The 18,215-nt window shown below is 42.6% G+C and overlaps 1 protein-coding gene across 2 annotated transcripts in view; it reads right to left on the bottom strand.

Annotated features, from left to right (window-relative positions):
* Positions 1–3,689: 3,689 nt before the first annotated feature.
* lpp (LIM domain containing preferred translocation partner in lipoma) overlaps positions 3,690–18,215 on the bottom strand; it is a 178,456-nt gene continuing 163,930 nt past the window's right edge. For both annotated transcript variants that reach the window (XM_063466763.1, XM_063466764.1), the window contains 3 exons: positions 15,590–15,768; positions 12,117–12,237; positions 3,690–9,051 (listed from right to left, as the gene is read on the bottom strand). In XM_063466763.1, coding sequence (XP_063322833.1) covers positions 8,923–9,051; positions 12,117–12,237; positions 15,590–15,768 — 429 coding nt within the window. In that variant the 3' untranslated portion in view covers positions 3,690–8,922. The remainder of the gene's footprint in view (positions 9,052–12,116; positions 12,238–15,589; positions 15,769–18,215) is intronic.

Raw genomic sequence — 18,215 nt, 5'->3', positions numbered from 1 at the left:
TGATGGTGATCATGATTTCATTCTCTGGATGCGAGTCTTGGTAAATACAACAGCTAGCCATTCATTTTCTTCCTCTTATTCAATCAGGGTCACATAGGGCTGGAGCCTGTCCCAGCTGCCACAGGGCAAGATTCAGGTACAGGTCACCAGTTGTGTTGTAGGGCTAACACAGAGAAAAAGACAGTCATTCACACCTACAGTCTACTAACTGCGCGTACAGGAGGAAGCCACGGTACCCGGAGAAAACCCCAGGTGGAGAACATGCTAACCGCCACGCCACCCAGAGTACAACATCATTTTAAAACAATGTTATTATTATTATTAGAGTCAAAAATGAGGGTAAGGCAGGGTATGCTTGCGGGCGGCCTGTCATGTGACTGATGAGTCACTGTTCTATGAACAGTCAGTGTCCCGCCCCCTGCTGGTGACGTTTGGTTTCAAAAAGCTGATATTAGACACCAACCCGTTCTCACTCCCAAATCGTAACATTTTACGCTAGGTGACAAATCGTCAACATATTACGTTTTCGGGCACCCAAGGCGTTCCTACGTCACGACATCGGAAAACTGCGGACACATGAGAACCGTTTGGACTCAATCTACACATCTTCGCTTTTTCCCTTAAAATCGCTTTAGAAAACACTATTTCACCTCATTAAAGTGCTGGTTAAGGTTAGGAATAAGGTTATGGTTAGGTTTAGCGATAAGGTTAGGTTTAGGCTTAGGTATACGGTTATGGTTAGGTTTAGGCATAAGGTTATGGTTAGGTTTAGGGATAAGGTTAGGTTTAGGCGTAGGGATACGGTTATGGTTAAGGTTAGGAATAAGGTTATGGTTAGGCATAAGGTTATGGTTAAGGTTAGGCATAAGGTTATGGTTAGGCTTAGTGATAAGGTTAAGTTTAGGGCTGCAGTACAGGGCTGGAAACCGCCGCGTACCATAACAACGTGGAAGGTCACCTTTCGCGTTCCTCAGGAACGCCGCAGGACGTGACAAAACGTCGGGATGTTACGCCTCGGGAGTGAGAACGGGCTCTAGACACCGATACCAAAAAACCCCCAGTCTTTGCATCAGGATGATAATTTTTCATATACAGTCTAAGGTGGGAACCAGGGCAATGTTAACTCCTGAGATTGGTCTACAAAAAAACGGTCATCCCTGCAGCGCTCTATTGATGCTTAAACGTTTGTTCTTTTTATTTTTAGTATGAGCAGGGCCGTTCTGAGTGTGGGATTGTCTTCTAGGCTGATTCAGTGCCTGGACTGGACATCTGGACTGTTTTTAATGCAATTATCTAACCAATAATACGGCTGTTGTCCCGTTAATTGTACTAACAGCCCATCGAAGACGTCTGAGCTCCAGTCTTGGTGAGTGATACTCTAAGATTTTATTAGTCTGTTGTTTAGTGCCAATTTGCTAGCATCTACCTCAGATGAAACTTGGTAACCAAGCAAGCTAGCCCTGGCTTCACTCCACTCTGCCATAAAGCTAATACCAAAGCTTCAAACCTGCTACAGCTACATCATCTTTTACATACAGTCTATGATGAAGCTATTAACTTCATGGTAAATCGCTCTAATCAGCCTAACATCTTGTTTTACAGCACACAAGTAGTTTATCGAACCTTTTTTGTCTTAAAATTACATTTGGTGAGCAGTATTAAATGTTAATGGATTAACAAAAAGACTCCAGTCTGGAGCGCGGTATTGCTCAGTAGCCGAGCATTAGAGGAAACAAACAGAGGAGATATAAACGAGTCTGAGTGATGCTTGTACAACAGAGCTACCGCCAGAGGAGACGTTTCCATTTTACATGATTGCAGTTGTTTTAGAAACTCTGCCGCACGAATAATGGCACTTAAGATGCTTATTGTTCACTCATGAATGAGTCATGCAATAGTCAGGCTTTTGCTGTACAAAACAGGCACATCGACAGAGGAAAAAGTTGCTTTGTGAGAAAGCTTTGATATTTTCCGTGGCTTTAATAGAGACTTTTAAACAACTCCAATAATTGCAGCTTCTCTTCACACAAAGTTGGCCGGCGCCCTCGCACCCAGTGACCACCTTGGCCAGTCCTTGGATGCTCGCAGCCAGTTACAGATCAAGAAAAGGCACTAATAACGGTTTCCTTCAGCGTGCACGCTGGGACGGCTCGGATTTGTGTCTCAGAGTGATCTGTCGAAGTTTTACCCAGAGCAACACTGACTCAGTGATTACATCACTGCCTTTAGCCAAGTCAAGGACACACAAAATCAATGCTCTTGATGCAAATGCACAGTGGGAATTCACTTTAAAGCTAATAACATTAAGCTCAGAGCGCTGTGATGTCGGCCCACATTGTAATGTTATGTAAATCTGACCATATGACAGCTTCATTTAAATCGAGAGTGTGCAAGATTATGCGTGATAGCGGCCCATTTTGCTCCCTCATGCTCATCTCTGCTTCCCGGTAAATAAATCAGGGCACAATTCTGCGTATTAGAAGACATTCAAAAATGCTGGAGCTGGCCCCCGGAGACTTGACGCCGGATTTCTTATGCAGAAGAAGAAATTGGAGGGTACATCATGTTGGCTGGAGGGCCCATCACTCATCAATTTGTTTGTAAACACCAGATTTATGTGCAGTAAAGCAAGTCCTCGGTTAAACTGCTGGGGGGGCCTTCGTTCCCCCTCAGACACACACACCCACCCACACACACAGGATCGCCTGCAGCATATTTAGGAAAAAATTACGAGGAAATCTCCACACTGCTGGCATGTCAAATTCTTCAGTTTACTAGCAGAGGAATGGGGGGGATGAGAGTGTACTCTCCAGTTTACAGCTCGCGTCAGGAGCTGGAGAGCAAACAAGCCGATGATATAACCGCAGTATTTACTGTCAGCATCAGGCCAGCTGTGGATAAATAGCCTCTGTTTGCTTTCACATTCTCATGTGCATCAGTCGTCAGTGACCAGAAGAAAACCACGCGTGAGGGCCTTCTAGTGTTGCAGGCGGATCGCCTCGTTCATACCATTTCAATTTTGCAGTCTGCAAGAAGGAAATAAAGTGCTCAGCGACTTACTGCTGATCTGCAGCTCACAAGTAAAGATGACAAATGGAAAGGATTAAATCAAGCGGGTCCTGGAAAGGTGGCAGTTTAGAAAGAAGAAAAAAAAAAAGAGGTCTTTAAATTATTCTAACAACTCCATCAAGCTGATCCCAGCAGTGAGCATACTTCATAGTCGAGTGCATTTGCTGATTGTGGCCCTAAAAAAAAGAGAGAGAGAGAGACTGTGACACAGTATTGGTGTAATTAAACCACAGTCTCAGTTATACACAAAAGAGTGTTGCAAGTGTAGGATTTCTATTAGGCTGGTGATTCCAGCTAAGGAGTGTTTGGGGAGACATGTAAGCAGGTGCATTAGCTGCTACTGAAGAGAGATAGAGTCAAGTAGTCACGGCTTTTACTTGTTGGGGATAAATCTCTTTCATCTGCAGGTACAGTGCAGAGGAAGTCACCAACAGGTGGCACGCGGAAAAGACAGAGAGAACGAGCTCATTACCTGGGCAATCCACCGGACCAGGAGCCGAAAGGCCAAATGTTAACCGGCGGTGGGGGAGGGGGTGGACGGGCCCGAATCAGAGATAGAGGTTTAAGATTTTTCATATAATTAAACAAAACAGCAAAAGGAAGCAAGACACAGAGACGTGTTGCTATTGCAAAGCTTTTATTGAAGGAAGAAAGAAAAAAAAAGACTACATCAAGCCCCTTCAGAAGATCAAGAACAGATGCTTTACTCAAAACAGCGGCTCGGGCTATACGAGGTGAGTTAAAACTCGGCGGCTGCAGCCTTAAGCACCTGATGGAGACATCTACAAAGGGGATCGTCTTTATTTACTTTGGTAAAAAAAAAAACAGGTAAAGAAGTGAAATTCTTTGAGGTGAAAGAGGAAACATGAAATACACAGCAAGAGTAAGGTGATTCAATACTGCTCAGCCAAAGGCACTTTACAGGCGGGGCTACGACGACGACACCAGACAACGCAAACAAATTCACTTATGAAACCGTTTTCTTTATATCGACATATGAGAGGATTTGCATCATATGTGCTCCAATGAAAGGAAGCGTAACATGTTCAAAGACTAGCCATAAAAATAACCAATACATGAGTTTCACACAGCTTCAGCGCATCAGCAGAGATTTATTGTGCACATGGACCAGACCAGGGTATGCTGAGCAGAAAACATGTGCTAATAAACCAACTTGAAATCATTCATAACTATTCATATTATTTGTTTACTACTGTGTGAGTGCATTACATCCTTTTAATGCAAAGGGCTTCTCTAGATAATAAAGCTTCTTCTTCTGTTGAGGAAAATAGCAAACGGCAGCGATGGACAGTGCAGTGCTGTTTGGAGTCGGATTCCAGGCAAATGGAAGTCCAACATTCATTTGCCTTTTAGCTGTTTTGGTTTCCTGAATGAAGTCTCGTGGTGTTTTGCAGCTAGACGCCCCAGAGTGACTTGTTGGAAAAGTGAAATGGTTTTTATCCAAGCTACTTCACAGAAACCACGCTGCTGGCTGAGAACATGAAAGTACTGCATTTTAGCATCTTCAGCTCAAAACAATGAGCCCAAAGATGCTAAAATGCTCCAAGAAATGAAGGGAACGGCACAGTCGGGTGTTGATTATCTGCACCTTTCACTTATGCTACTTAATCAGGTGTTAAAGACATCATTAGATCATCAATAGAGAAATTTTGATGTAAAGACTTATTGAAAAATGTAGATGTCTGTAGAATAATAACACCAACACTGCAGACTGGTTCCTTCTGTGTGCCAGAGGTTACAAAATCTCCTGGTAAAGCAAAAGTTTGATAGTGCTAAACTAAAACAGGGCGGCAGTAATTTTGTTTTCCTGGTAGCCATCAGCAGATTTTCATGAGCAGCTGACATGGTGGTCTGTGCAACAGCTGGAATAACTCTGGAAACCTCCTGGCAAAACAAGAGCTCCACTGTTCGACGGAGGCAGAGAAGGCGACAAGGGGGAGCGAGAGGGAACCTCGGACGGCCGCTCACTCAATTTGTAAGAAAAGCGGCATTCTTACAAAGTAGAAATACCACCAACCCAAACCAAACCTGCGTACTCGCTAGCTTTGCGACAGTGGATGATTCTTAAATGGAGGGCAATCCAGTCTTTGTGACAGCGGTGCGAGGGAAGGAGTGGCAGGAAGGTATCTACTGTCACTTCAACCCCTACATGCACCGAAGATCTGAAAGAATTCCTGATTTTACGCTGAACTGCTGTCACGCTGGGAAGTTTGCTTTGGCGGTTTTGTTGACGTCTGTAACATCCACTTACTGAACGCTGTCGAGGCATGCATCATATTTTCTACACAGCCCAATTTTATTATAGATGTGTATTTTCTGTTATCAAATATTACTAAAATATGAATGGAGTAGCAGCTGTTACAGTAAAGTACAGCAAACAGAGGCTGAAACTAAAGAAATGTTTAACTAACTGCAGCCTGACTCAGAAGAGAAGGCTGTGGGAGAAATGCACAGCTGCCACGTCCACTGCCGACGAGCTGCAGGTCAGCTGCTGTTTCACGTGTAAAAGTCTCAGTGCATCTTTAATACTGCCGCCTGATTATCCAAACAAGGGCTACAGATAAAATGACATGCTAACGCAGCATGAATCCCAGCTGTAGTCTCATTGTGGTATATTTTCCCAAAGTATTAGAAGTAAAAAAAACAGGAAAATAAATCTCCAGTTACTAGACAGAAGAACAGACCTGACTGTCGCAGCTTTAGCTCTCTTAATCACCGCCTAACTAATTAAGCTGCGATACTCAAGATGACTGTAGATGTTGCTTCTAAACAGTTCAGCGACACCGTGGAGACGTTTTTAAAGATCTTTAGGACAGATTACAGATTTTTAGTTGAAGCAGTGCACTCGCTACTTACTGAACTGTAAAAATGCTGTATTTTGGGGGGGTTTGTATATGACCGATGGACCTTTTGTGTACAGCAATGCGCTCCAAATATTGATGGAAAATGTCCTGAGGACGTGAAGTTTATGTTGCCTAACCTTTTTCGAGAATCAGCCCTCGCTCCGTTCCTGCTGCAGGCATGTGAGCTAGTACCAAATGTAAACTGCCTAACCAGCTTCCACCTTCTCAACTTTAAATACCCCGCTCCATTTCAAATAGAAAGCTTTGTCAATTTTTAAGTTAAAAAACAAACAAATAAACAAGCAAAAAAAGAAAATCTGTGACAGTAAAGGTTTGGTGAATTCTTCGTTTACCTTATTAGCACAGTCGTCTTTACAAAGCGATACCCTGGTTGAAACTCTGCTGTAACAGGACGCACTGATTACATCTGATGCAGTAAATAGAGATCAGAGGTGATAAACATGACTAAATGTTGTGTAAGGAAAACAGGAAAGAGGAGATGCATGAATTCTCTGAAAGTTGGAATGAACTGCTCTGATCGAGCCTCGGGAATAATGCGCCTCGGTTAGCTCCAGCTAATAAACTAGCAAACCATTGCAACTTGTAGTTATTTGTAGTTTCAAAGTACCATGTGGAGATCTTCTAAGAACAAATCAACATAAAGTTTCACTTTTGTTCTTCTGATAAAACAGAGCTGAATGTTCGTATGAACCTCATGTTCTGCTAGCTTGTAGCTGGTCTTCACTGTTTTTGTGGCTGCAGAGCTGCGCTTTGGATTTATCTGTTGTCATTTTACATGTTTGTGGTCATGTGCATCTGCTTGTATTTGATTTGTGCCTCACTGTAGTCGTCTCACATCACTTTGTCTTTTCATCTCTGTAGATTTTTCTCGTCTCGTCTTTTTAGCTGTTTTCTGTCACTTTGTCGTCACTCTACATCTCATTACAGCTTTTTTTTTTGTCTTTTTGTTGCTTCTTGTTGGAAATTTTTCACTTCATGTTGTCGTTTTGTCTTTTTTAAAATTCTTTTTATTTGTTTTGTAATGTTGCATGTTTCAGTTTTTTGGTTGGGTGGGGAAACATTTTTCTTTTCATTTTTAATTTTTGTTTATCTTGTGGTCTTTTTTAAAGGCATTTTGTCACCATTTTTAGTTTTTTTTTTTCAGGGTTTATGTAGTTTCTTTGTAGTTACTTTCAATTTTTACTTTCAATTTCTTTGGAGCCGAGCCATTTTTTTTTCTCTTAACAGTCTTTATACTTGTCTTATATAATTTTGCTGGAATGTCTGCATATCTGTGCCATCATTGTGTGCCTCTCTGTGGTCTTCTTTGTCTTTGCAGTCGTTTTGTGTCACTCTGTATCTCGGTGTAGACACTGTGTGCTTCTTGGTGGTCTTTTTTTGAAGGCGTTTTCTTTGCCTGACGTCTTTTTTGTGTTTTGATTGTCGTTTTTTGTGATAAACAGTAAAGTCATACTCCACAAGGTACCTTAAACTCATCTAGTACTGCTGTAACATCGGAATGAACAATCAGATTAAGCTCTAAAGCTTCTGGTCCATCGCTCTTGGATCAAGCAAATAATATAATCAGTTATTTTTGGGAAACTCTCACGGTCCCTTCTTTGTCCATCAACTTTGAAACAAACAGCAAATACAAAAGATGAGAGTTAATGAAACAATCAGCACTGACATAAAGCACAGAGACACACAGAGACACACAGTTTGATTACAGGGTTACAATAAGGACACTTATGATCGCATCTGTACATGTAAAATATTTCCTTAAATCATAAAATTTCTCATAAAGTGTCGATGCAATTAACATTAAAAATTGCATAGGCATGGAATATTCTTTATTTCTGTGAGACTGCTTAAAGAACAATCACTGCTTTTGTCTATGGTTGTTAAAAAGGGGCAAGTTACACAATTATACGCTGAAAAAAACCCCAAGAATTAAACTCAACACAAAGGTTGTGTTTATATGATTGTGCTGCTCAGGCCAAAATTGAAAATAATCAACCATATGCATGAAAGAATATCCAGCTGAAAGGAAAATATTGTGCTAAAAAGGAGGTGTGTTTTTTTTGTTTCAACAGCGAAAATAACTGTTTAGCATTCCTGCGGTACAGAGCAGTTTACTCTAAATAACGTGGAAATACATACAAACATGGCAGTTTAGATTCGCTTTTTGGAGTTATGCAGAACTGTTTTGAAAGCCTTCGTTGGGTAATTTCATCCCATTTTGTGTACTGTACTCTGATTTGTCCTGCAGAAAAACAAACAAGTTTTTCCTAAAAATACTGCTAAAGCTACAGTCACACACGCACACACTGACATCCATCCACAACTTCACCTGCCTCGTAAACATATTAAACATTTTGCACGTCCTGCTCGTGTTTTAGATCAGAAGAAGTCGGAGAGGAACATTATGGGCCCGTGCATGCACGTGCAACCTGGCTAAAAGATATGTGCTGGTGATAAATACGATAATAGGATGATAACAGGGGGTGGTGATGTATATTGTAGACGGATTTAGATTTAAAGTAGCAGTGCAAAAATTGTAGGAAATGCTTAAAAGCTCTATGGCTTAGAGTTAAATGATGAACCAGCTAGCTTAGCATTTTTACAATAAAATAATGCAATATAATATAATTATAACTAAACCCTCTTTCAGTGAGCTTTAGAGATCCTGGAAGACATTGGGTTTTTTTTTTACCTTCAGACTGAGGAAGAGCAGTTGCTTCCCATGTCTTCCTCTTTTTATGTTAAGCTACAGGAAGAAAACTTTAAATAAGAAAAACTCTTTTGCAGTGATTGTACCGAGTAAATAATTATATGTGAGCGTGTGAATGTGATGCCACAGTATGTTTTGTTACTTAAGGTGAACATTTATATAGAGGCATATATATGTAAATGAGGAATGCAGGCTTTTGTGGATGTTTGCAAGAAACCAAAAGAGCGAGCGAGGGCCAGGTTATCACAGTTTAGCTGTTTAGAGGTCAGTGGTGGCCTTGGCGGTGAGGGCCTGGATGCGGCTGGTGTTACAGTTTTTGCAGAGCACGTGTCCATCCAGCGGGTAGCAGCCCTGGTTATCCCCCTCCGAGAGTAGGGAGCCGCAGTCCTGCAGGACACAGATAGTCCGTTAGTCCACAAACACAAACGGGGTCATTATCCACGCTCACCGGTCAGACACATTCATCCTCCTCTCTGCACTCAGGCTCTAAACGACACATTTACTGCTATTTAAAAGCTCAGCCAGTGTCACGTTACGGGAGCCTCTCTGCAGAAAAGCCTGTGTTACGGTTCTCTGCCAGTTGGTGAGTCTGAATGGAAACAACTGGTTAGTACTCAGACACAGTTGGGCTTAACTCCCAATCTTTCAAGGATTTAAATTCAGACTTTTTTTTCCCCCCTTGTAAAAGTGTTTCTAGCAGAACATTTTTTCTAAGTATGATTGCAAAATGTGTGTCCTCTTTTACAGATTCTAATATAAATGTATTTCAGCTCATCTCTTTCAGGAGTGGAAGCATCAGATATTTGTCTATTTCTCTGTGTTCCGGCTCCTTTCTTTGTCACGGGTATCAATGCAAAGTGTGCTCTCGTGTTTTAACTTACAGTGAGAATGATTTGAGTGGAGAAAATATTTTTATTTTTGGAGCTTTTACAGTTAGAAATAATCCTCATTCATAGTAAAACTTTGCTTAAAATAGACACCTCAATTTTGAGTGAAAAAAGCAGTTTTAGCCTGCTCCCCTTTAAACCACTGTTTTCTGATTGGCTGCCCCTCTTGAACTCGTGGGCGGAGCTTCCGTGCCTGAGACGTCCATATTAGGGATATTCCCACTCAATGATGTGATGCAACATTCCCAACAGTGAATCTGTGTTTGGTTCACAGGAATTATAAGTACTTATGGAGACTTATGGAGAGTAGGAAATTTGGAAAAGCTCAATAGATCCAGTTTTATACGAACAGCTTTTATGGAATTTTACATCTTTTTAGATAAACTGAAAAGATGAACAAAATCAACTTTCTGAGAATTCCTTACCATTACTGAGCATGCATCACCGTTATGTAAACTTAACCAGAACTGCAAGTTTAACACCTCAAACAAACCAAACAGGAAAACATTCCACTCTAGTGCCTTTAGTTTATGTCATATTGACATATATATTCTTATGTAGTGGTAGTTAGCAATGAGACAGAAAAAAATGGTAAGCCTGTTAGCTTTGTCACTGTGAGCGTGTTAGCCTTTTTAGCTCAAAGCAGCGCAGCCTGACAGAGACTTTTGTGGTTGATTCTTTGATTATCATTTCCTTTTTGAAGCACTTGGCTGATTCATGTATCACATCTTGTTAATTCTTGGAGATTTTGTAGACTCCGCATGTTCTTTTTCAATATGCCTTAGCTCTTGTTTGGCCCTTTTCAAAGCAAAGTAACACTGAGTTACTGCTGAGCTCCGCTCTGATTGATCCAGTCTGGGAGCAGACGCACTCTTAATCATGAAGCTCACAAATACCTGAGAGATGACTGTGTTTGTGTTCTTACCGCTCGCTCTGCTCTGTGAGGCTTACTTGAAAATCGCCTGTTGAAGATTTCTGTTATGCTACAACATTAGGTAACACCACTCTTAATAATTGGTTCGATTATTGTTATTCAGTTTTAATCTATAGTTCTTTTTTCATCTGTGAACATTATCTGGATGCGTACTGTAAAAATGATGCTCTTGTTAAAAAAAGGAATACATAACACGTGTAATTATACAGAATTGGTAAACTAATTTTTATGGCACACATTTATGATTGATACACAAGTTATATGATAGCTAATAATCAGTACATAACATTATTATCTCATTTTTGCTATTCATTTTCAGTTATTCAGTTTAATTAACCATCGTTTTACATTCTGTTACAGCGGTTATCACACAGTGTTGTCAGGCTCAGATGATGTGTGTCCCTGTGTCACATCAGGCAATCATAAAGTCATGAAACTGTGCCTTTTTGTGGCTTGGAGACATGACAAACTACACATTGCTTCTCGGTCATTCACGCTTGACCTCTTTCACGATGCGCGTGATGTCACTGAGCAGAAGGCACCGCTGACATCCAGGAAAAGAATGTAAACTGACGATGGCAACTGGAGCAGTGTGTGCGATACCGATCTGTCAGCGCCATTTCACAGCTCGTCCTGAGTTGCACCACCAGCTTCACTCCTCTTCTGTTCCGCTCGTGTTTACAGGTGTACACAGCTGAGCAGTAAAAACAATTAAAAAAAAACACACTGCCCTCCTATTGGTTGAGCTCACAAAACTAAACTGTCGAGGAGGACAACATGCAAGCTTTTGTGTCAGGATGTTGTGAAGTATGCTAAATGCTCTGTGGGAATAAACATTCAAATTCCGTGCACGACATGCAAAAGGGACTCCCTATGATCCAAGTCGGGCCGTAAGCGTGCGCCGTGAACCCGGGGATGCCAAATGTTGCTCTGTTAGAGTGCAGCTCTGTTGTCTGACTGCAGCCTTCAGCTGGTTTCTGTGTGTTGCGGTAAGATTTGGTGAGGTGTGCGCTCTTTACATGCCAAGAAACAAACAGAATGTACAGATACACACAATGCTACGGCATTATTTTTCCATTGTCTGTGACACTGGCTTACACTCAACCTTCCTTTCTCTCCCAGACACACACACAGACACACACACACGCACTCAGAACTCCATCTACTCATTGCTCCCTGGTGACAAAATTCTTCTCTTGTTGAGCCCCTTCAGCTGAACTAATCTGCTCTGCTTTGCTTTGACCTTTATGTCTGGCAAACGCTCTGTGTGCTCACGCTGGCGCAGCTCTTTGACAATGTGACACGTTACTTCTCTTTTAGCCGGGCACGTAACGTCTCAGCGCCGCTTATCAAGCAGGCGAGCGGCGCCTGACAGATTGGTTTCTATGTAAGTCCGTGAACTTTGCAGAGGAGAGACGGGAAGCTATTTCGAGGCAGGTAAGAGAGGGATGATTCACTTGTCTCGCTGAAAAGGTGACTCGGGGGATCGGTGTGTACGTTATGCCTTATACTTTTATGCAGTAATGACTGTCACCTGGAGCCGCGCAACATTATTCAGAACCATCACTGCTAATTATAGAGGACAGACACACACACACACACGGGGAGAGGTAAACACACAGAGCTCGTACCTCACAGCGGTAGCACTGCACATGGAAGTCACGGTCCAGGGCCACAATACGAACGGTCTCCTCCTGGCCCGGTGCCGGCATTATAGGCTCAGAGCACACACAGCAGCGAGGAGCAAACTTCCTGTGAAAAACAACCAAGAACAACAGAAATAAGCCCAGAACAATGTGACACAATGTGACCTTTACTGACTGTTTGCCATTAGCACGAAGCTTACCGAGTTTTACTGCACGGTTCAAGCAGAGGTGCAACTGATGGCTCTTTTCATTAGCGAATTAATCTATTAATCATTCTGTCTGTACGTGTACAAAAAGGACATCTCTAAACTCAAGTTTAAATTGCTTTTGTGTGACACGAAATCCCAGAGAAAAAGCAGCAAATCATTCTGAGAGGCTGGAACTAAGAAAAGCTTTGACATTTTTCTTGATTTAATAAATAAACGAATGATTTCTTGACCGTCGGCTCTCCCAGTAGTCACCAAACTTCACGTTGTGCAGCCCCTCAATCTAAGAACCCGTGATTATCATCTGACAGCCGGGCACATCGGCAAATGTTTACAGGCTTTCGGTGCAGCCATCAGGCCTTGTGCTTCCATGTGCGAGTCACGGTTTAGGGAGGCAAAGACATGAGGAAAATGCGACCAAAAAGCTCAATCATTGCGATCGCTGTGATCTTTGTGTTGCTCTTCACATAGACTGCTGAACCCGTTTCAATATTTACGGAAGATATTCTAAAACGTTCTCATGACATTAACAGTGGTTTTCAACCATTTTAATACAAAACTGAAATAAAAAATACTGGAAAGTTCTATTTATTTAGATAAACTTCATCCTTTATTACATCCATCCTTCTGTTTCAAACCAAATCTCAACTCATCTGGTTTGTGGGTGTGTTATATTTCAAATATTTTGTGCAGCAACACTCAAATATTTTGAGATTTATAATCCAGACACAGCTTTCATTATCATACTTATCATACCGATGGCGCAATTTCTATAAAAACTATGAAAGGTTTAACTGTGAACATAAAAATACACTAGGGCTGATGCCCGTAAATGTTGCCACATTTGAAGTCGTTCGAAGGTTAACTATTTCGTCACTCAAACATGAAAACTACACAAAATCTAGAAAACTACATTTACTAAATATAGAGGGGGCATTCTGAGAAATCTTATCGGACGCTCAGTGAGTTTTACAGAACAAACCTTTGAACTAGCAACTCTGGAAATGCCTTCAGCAGAAAGAGGTCTGTCTAACAATAGAACTGATGAGGATATGAAAAGTGCAGTGAGATTCTAGGTCCTGTCACATGACCGAAAGTTCTTCTGTTCTACACGTGCATCCATTGTCTGTGAATCGGGAAGTAAAGAGGTTAGGCGGCTTTGGGGAACCACGGCCCCAAAAAAAAAAAAGAAAAGAAAAAGAAAGATTCTCGTCGTGGCTATTCCTCGACACAAAGGGCCACGCTGTGGAGGCCACGCTTGTCACGTGAAATTAAACACGGGCCTTCCGTTGAGCTTCCCAAACCGAGAGCTGCACACTCATGCCAAGAGCCAGCGTTTTACTTCTGTTTCCCTTCTGGTCACCGAGTAAAGAAGGAACATTTCTGGGAAACTAGCAGTTATGCAATGAGTGGGGGGTGACACAATGACAGGAATGTACTACTAAATTCATGTCTACATATCCAGTTCACTAGATTTGTGAAACTGTTTGCAATGTTTCCCAAAAAGGAAGCCCTAACATTCTGACGAGGAGCTTTAAAAATGCATGAATTTACAAAAGTTAGTAAAGGATTTTAAAACAGCATGTCTGTTGTTTTATATTGCTAAACAAGCTGTTAACACAACACTGATATATTATCACTTCATGAAATCTTTATGGGGGAATTTAGACACCAAGCAGGTAGAGAGCAACATCAGTATTCATTTCTACATTGATTCTGTTTGTTAAATGCTGATGGAGCCCTTAGTGCATCGTATGTAAAAAAAACCCCCAACAACATATTTTTAAGTTCTTGTCTCTTAAGTCCTGCTCGCTAGATGCCCACTTTCGTCTGATTGGCTGCCCCTCGCTTGGCTTCTGTAAATAGTGCAAGTGCTTCTCTGACTCCTCCTCTTAAGCAAGAACTGTATCGTGACTGTACAAAAGGTCTGTGCTGAGCTGACACAGATTATTACATCCACTGGCATTAAACATTTAAGTTGCCTTGTTGGCCACGATAACCTGGTACCAGCTCCTGACGTACATGTACAGCAGACGGATGTAGCCAGGATTACATCACCCATTGGTAAATGCAGGATGGTGGGTGAAAGTGACCGAGTAGCAAAGGACACCGCATTATCAGTGAGCATAAAATAGCCAGGTCCTAAAATACACAGAGCTCTAATATATTTTTTACTCAGAATAGGAAAGTAACTTACAAAAATATAAATAATGCTTTTTTAAAGAAGACATTAAACTTGGCACTGAAAATTAGGAAAATGTTCACCGAGGTAAAAATCAAGCGAGACGAAGGGTCATTTTCTCACAATCATCTATACAGTCGTACTTTGTTTTACATCCAGAAGAGTTGCCCCCTGTTGGCCGTTAGAGGGAACGAAGGTTTAAGGCACATTTGCAGTGGATTCACGTTTCTGTCCAGAAGCTATTGTCTAATCCAGGTACCTTTAAGGTTAATCCTGGCTTTCCTGTACTATGAAGGTGGTTCACTTCTTTCAGGGGTATAATCACCATGGTAACCTACTGTATGCTGTGAACCTAACCCACTCCGGAGCAGGTTACGTTCCAGATTAAAGGTCAACACGCACAAAATTACTGGATGAGCATCAGTGAGAAGTATAGATTCTTAGATGGAGCTTTAGTCTCTGTTGGCTGCAAAGAGTTTCAAACACCATGGAGGCCGTAGCTGAAGGAACAAATATAAAAAACATTCATTTAATGACATACTCGAGTATAATCCATCAGATTCTATTGTGTCCGAATGATATTCATAAATCCGCCGTAGACACTGCATTTAGCCTTGCTGGCTTCAAATAGCTCAGACTTTATTAATACAGCGGATCTTTTAAAGTTGTACTGACCAAAGCGCTTAAAGCACACACGTTTAATGCTATATTATTCTACAGCGCTTTTCCTTTCACACACACTCACAGTCTGATGCTTTGTCTGCAGCAGCTGTGCTGCTTTCAGTCTGTATTATATGCTTAACCTCTTAATACGTTTCCCATTCATCTTCCCTTGTAATATCAGCCACTCTGCTCCCATTACACTTATGAGTAATTGTAATTGGTCAGCTGCTGCTAACGCCACATACAGGAGAAACCCTGGGTTAACTTATAACCAGCTTTGTGCAACCTCTTATCTGTGTTACAGTATGACAAGTGAAAGCAAACTTCCCTCGTGCATGCACGTCGTCTATTAATGTAAATATAGCGATGAGTAAAGCTCCAAATCTAAAAGGGACTTGTTTACATACTTGTGAAAATCCTCGATGCAGTGGATGTGGTTGGAAGCGTCCACAGTGAAAGGGATGCCGTCCAGGCTGCGGTGACACACCACGCAGGTGAAGCAGTGAGGGTGGTAGGCTTTCCCAGTAGCTCGCAGGATGCGCTCCATGATGGGCTTACTGCAGATGGTGCAGGTCTCAAGGGTGTTCTGTAGACACAAACACACAGACACCCACACGGTTACACAACAAACCTGATGATGAATGAAGTGATTTTGATGATTCACTTACAGTGGGCCTTGTTAACAAGTTGGCTAAGAAATTTCACCAGCATGGAAAATGTGAAAACCCTGCATTTTCTCCCAGTTTTTGTAGGCTGTGATTAGAAACTTCCTGTCGCCAGTGTTGCACTTCTGGTGGCTCTGTGCCCATTTGTGCTTGTGCAACTTATAAATCCACACTAGGGACCTTTAGCTCGGCTGTCCTCAAATGCCTCCGAAGCTGAAGGAATCTGATTAGCACTCCTCTCGAAACACAAACACAGTCATTTTTCAGCTGCCCTCACCCACACTCCATCCTCCCGTATGCAAGAGTGTGAGCAGTAAATATTTCCACTTTGTGATGACTGCAGGATTTCTGCAGCCAGGCGACTGGGCAAGCGGCCCGCGGGGAGACGTGGCCGCTGCCTGCCTCTGACTTATCTGTGGCATCTCTCTTCTTAATATCTGCCGGGAGACACCATTTGTTATTTCAATATTTCATAAATAACGACTGCCTCTCTAAACAGCAATGCAATTACAGGGGGATGGATATATCATGTGAGAGTGATCAATGTGCGGCCCGATGTGGCTGCGTGCGACTTGATGGGCCCCGCTGTCGCTGCTCCTCGCTCAGGCATTTCCTGGATCTCTGTTGTCTCTCTGTTCACCGCCGCCTCCTCCTCCTCCCCCCCGTTTTGCGCTTGGCTGGGCTAAAGAGTGCACGGTTCAGCTGTTCCCATTGGCTCCCACTGTAGTAGCAAGCTGCCTCAGTGTTTCCAAACACAGCTCGGGGTGTGTAGCAACACTGCGCTGCGTCATCGGCTGCCTCCCAGTCGCACCGCCGGGCCCTGCCGCTTAAAATGACACTTCTGTGACCGCTCGGCCGAGGTAAACTCGCAACCGCCCCCCCCGTCCGGCTGTGCAGCACATGCACCAACGTTCACAGTCTGTATGCAAATGAATGAAGAACCCTTTTTACAGAATGAGGCTCATTGGTTCACGTGCACGGTTAAACTGCTCCTGACACGGCTCTCGTAACACGATCGCGTGCCACCGGAGGGCGAGAGGGCAAGAGAGGAGGGCAGCTGACGCCTGACTGCAGGCTGGAGAAACGTGGTTTGAAAAATGGCCGCTTCTTCAAGGCACTCCTGGAGAGGCATTATTTCATGAAAAGCAATGAGTGCAGACATGCTCAGAATCCCCCCCCCTCCCCACACCCACACCCCTCCAAGATGGTAATAGAAATAAACATTATTCCCAGGGCAACATTTGTGTATAAACAATGTCCATATTGCAATCCCGCTCGATCCTGGAAGTGGAATAAAGCCTTTAATGAGCTCGCTGCACTGAGCCCTTGAGGTTTGCCTCACGCACGCACACAGACAGAGAGAGGTAGAGGTAGAGATCGAGAGAGGGGGGAGAATATATTTGCAACCTGAGAATCTGAGTGAGATACCAGGGCCAAACAGCACTAAACCATCTTCAACTCTTACTCATCTGCCTGCATTTCTACTTACTTATTCTCATCTGCCCTTCATGTGGGAATACCTTGCCCTTGTTTAGCTTAACTAGAGCATATGATTTCACAGCACACAGTTCCTCCGGGCCATTGTAATGAGTACAGTACTCAAAAGACAAAATTTCTCTCTTTCTCTCTGATGGTAAGATTCTATGACCTCAATTCATTTATTCTGCTCAGCCGCTGTTGTTTTTCCCATTCACTCGTGACTCCTGTTATTTGGGATTAGGTAACGTTTATTAAGGTCTGTTACACAAACCCGGGTCTGATGTCAACACAGAGAATGTTCATGGTCTGCGGTTGGGCACGACTTCCACAGATGGTTTAGGAAATTCTGCATAAATCACTTCATGCCCTCCCTGTCAGACATTCAGGTCCCTTGTAGTTTGCCACTAGAGGGCTGTATATGTCTGCAGATGTCCGGGTTTTACTTTTCCCTTGACTAAATGTGATGTATTCAAGCATATGTATTCTTTTTTTCCTCCTCTCTCCCTCAAACATTTCTCTAAGTGTTTGCCCAGAAGGCTAAACAAATGTCTAGGCAGATGAGGTAAAGTGAATTTAGGTCAGACAGCCTCTTGCTGAACCGAGGGGTGAGTAGAGTGTGTTAAAGTCAATCGCGACCCCCCTTTTTCTTTCATTGTAAGCCATTTTTCTTTTGCTGTAAAGTGCTCCGGCAACACCAAATGAGAGCTCGCACAGTCCGGCTCAGCTTCTCATCGTTTGGGAACGGCCTAACAAAACGGCGTTCGACACAGCTGTCTCTTAGGATGAGAACTGCGATCCCATGTGATCCGCTCTGAACATGAGAGCCGGGCGACAGAAAGAGACGCTCGCACCAGAAAAAAATACACACAATGAAGGCTGGGAGTCTAAT

This window comes from Pelmatolapia mariae, linkage group LG23, assembly GCF_036321145.2.
Source record: "Pelmatolapia mariae isolate MD_Pm_ZW linkage group LG23, Pm_UMD_F_2, whole genome shotgun sequence".
NCBI classification, from domain to species: domain Eukaryota; kingdom Metazoa; phylum Chordata; class Actinopteri; order Cichliformes; family Cichlidae; genus Pelmatolapia; species Pelmatolapia mariae.
Note: the sequence above shows the minus strand (reverse complement) of the source record. Positions and strands in the feature narration are given on the sequence as shown.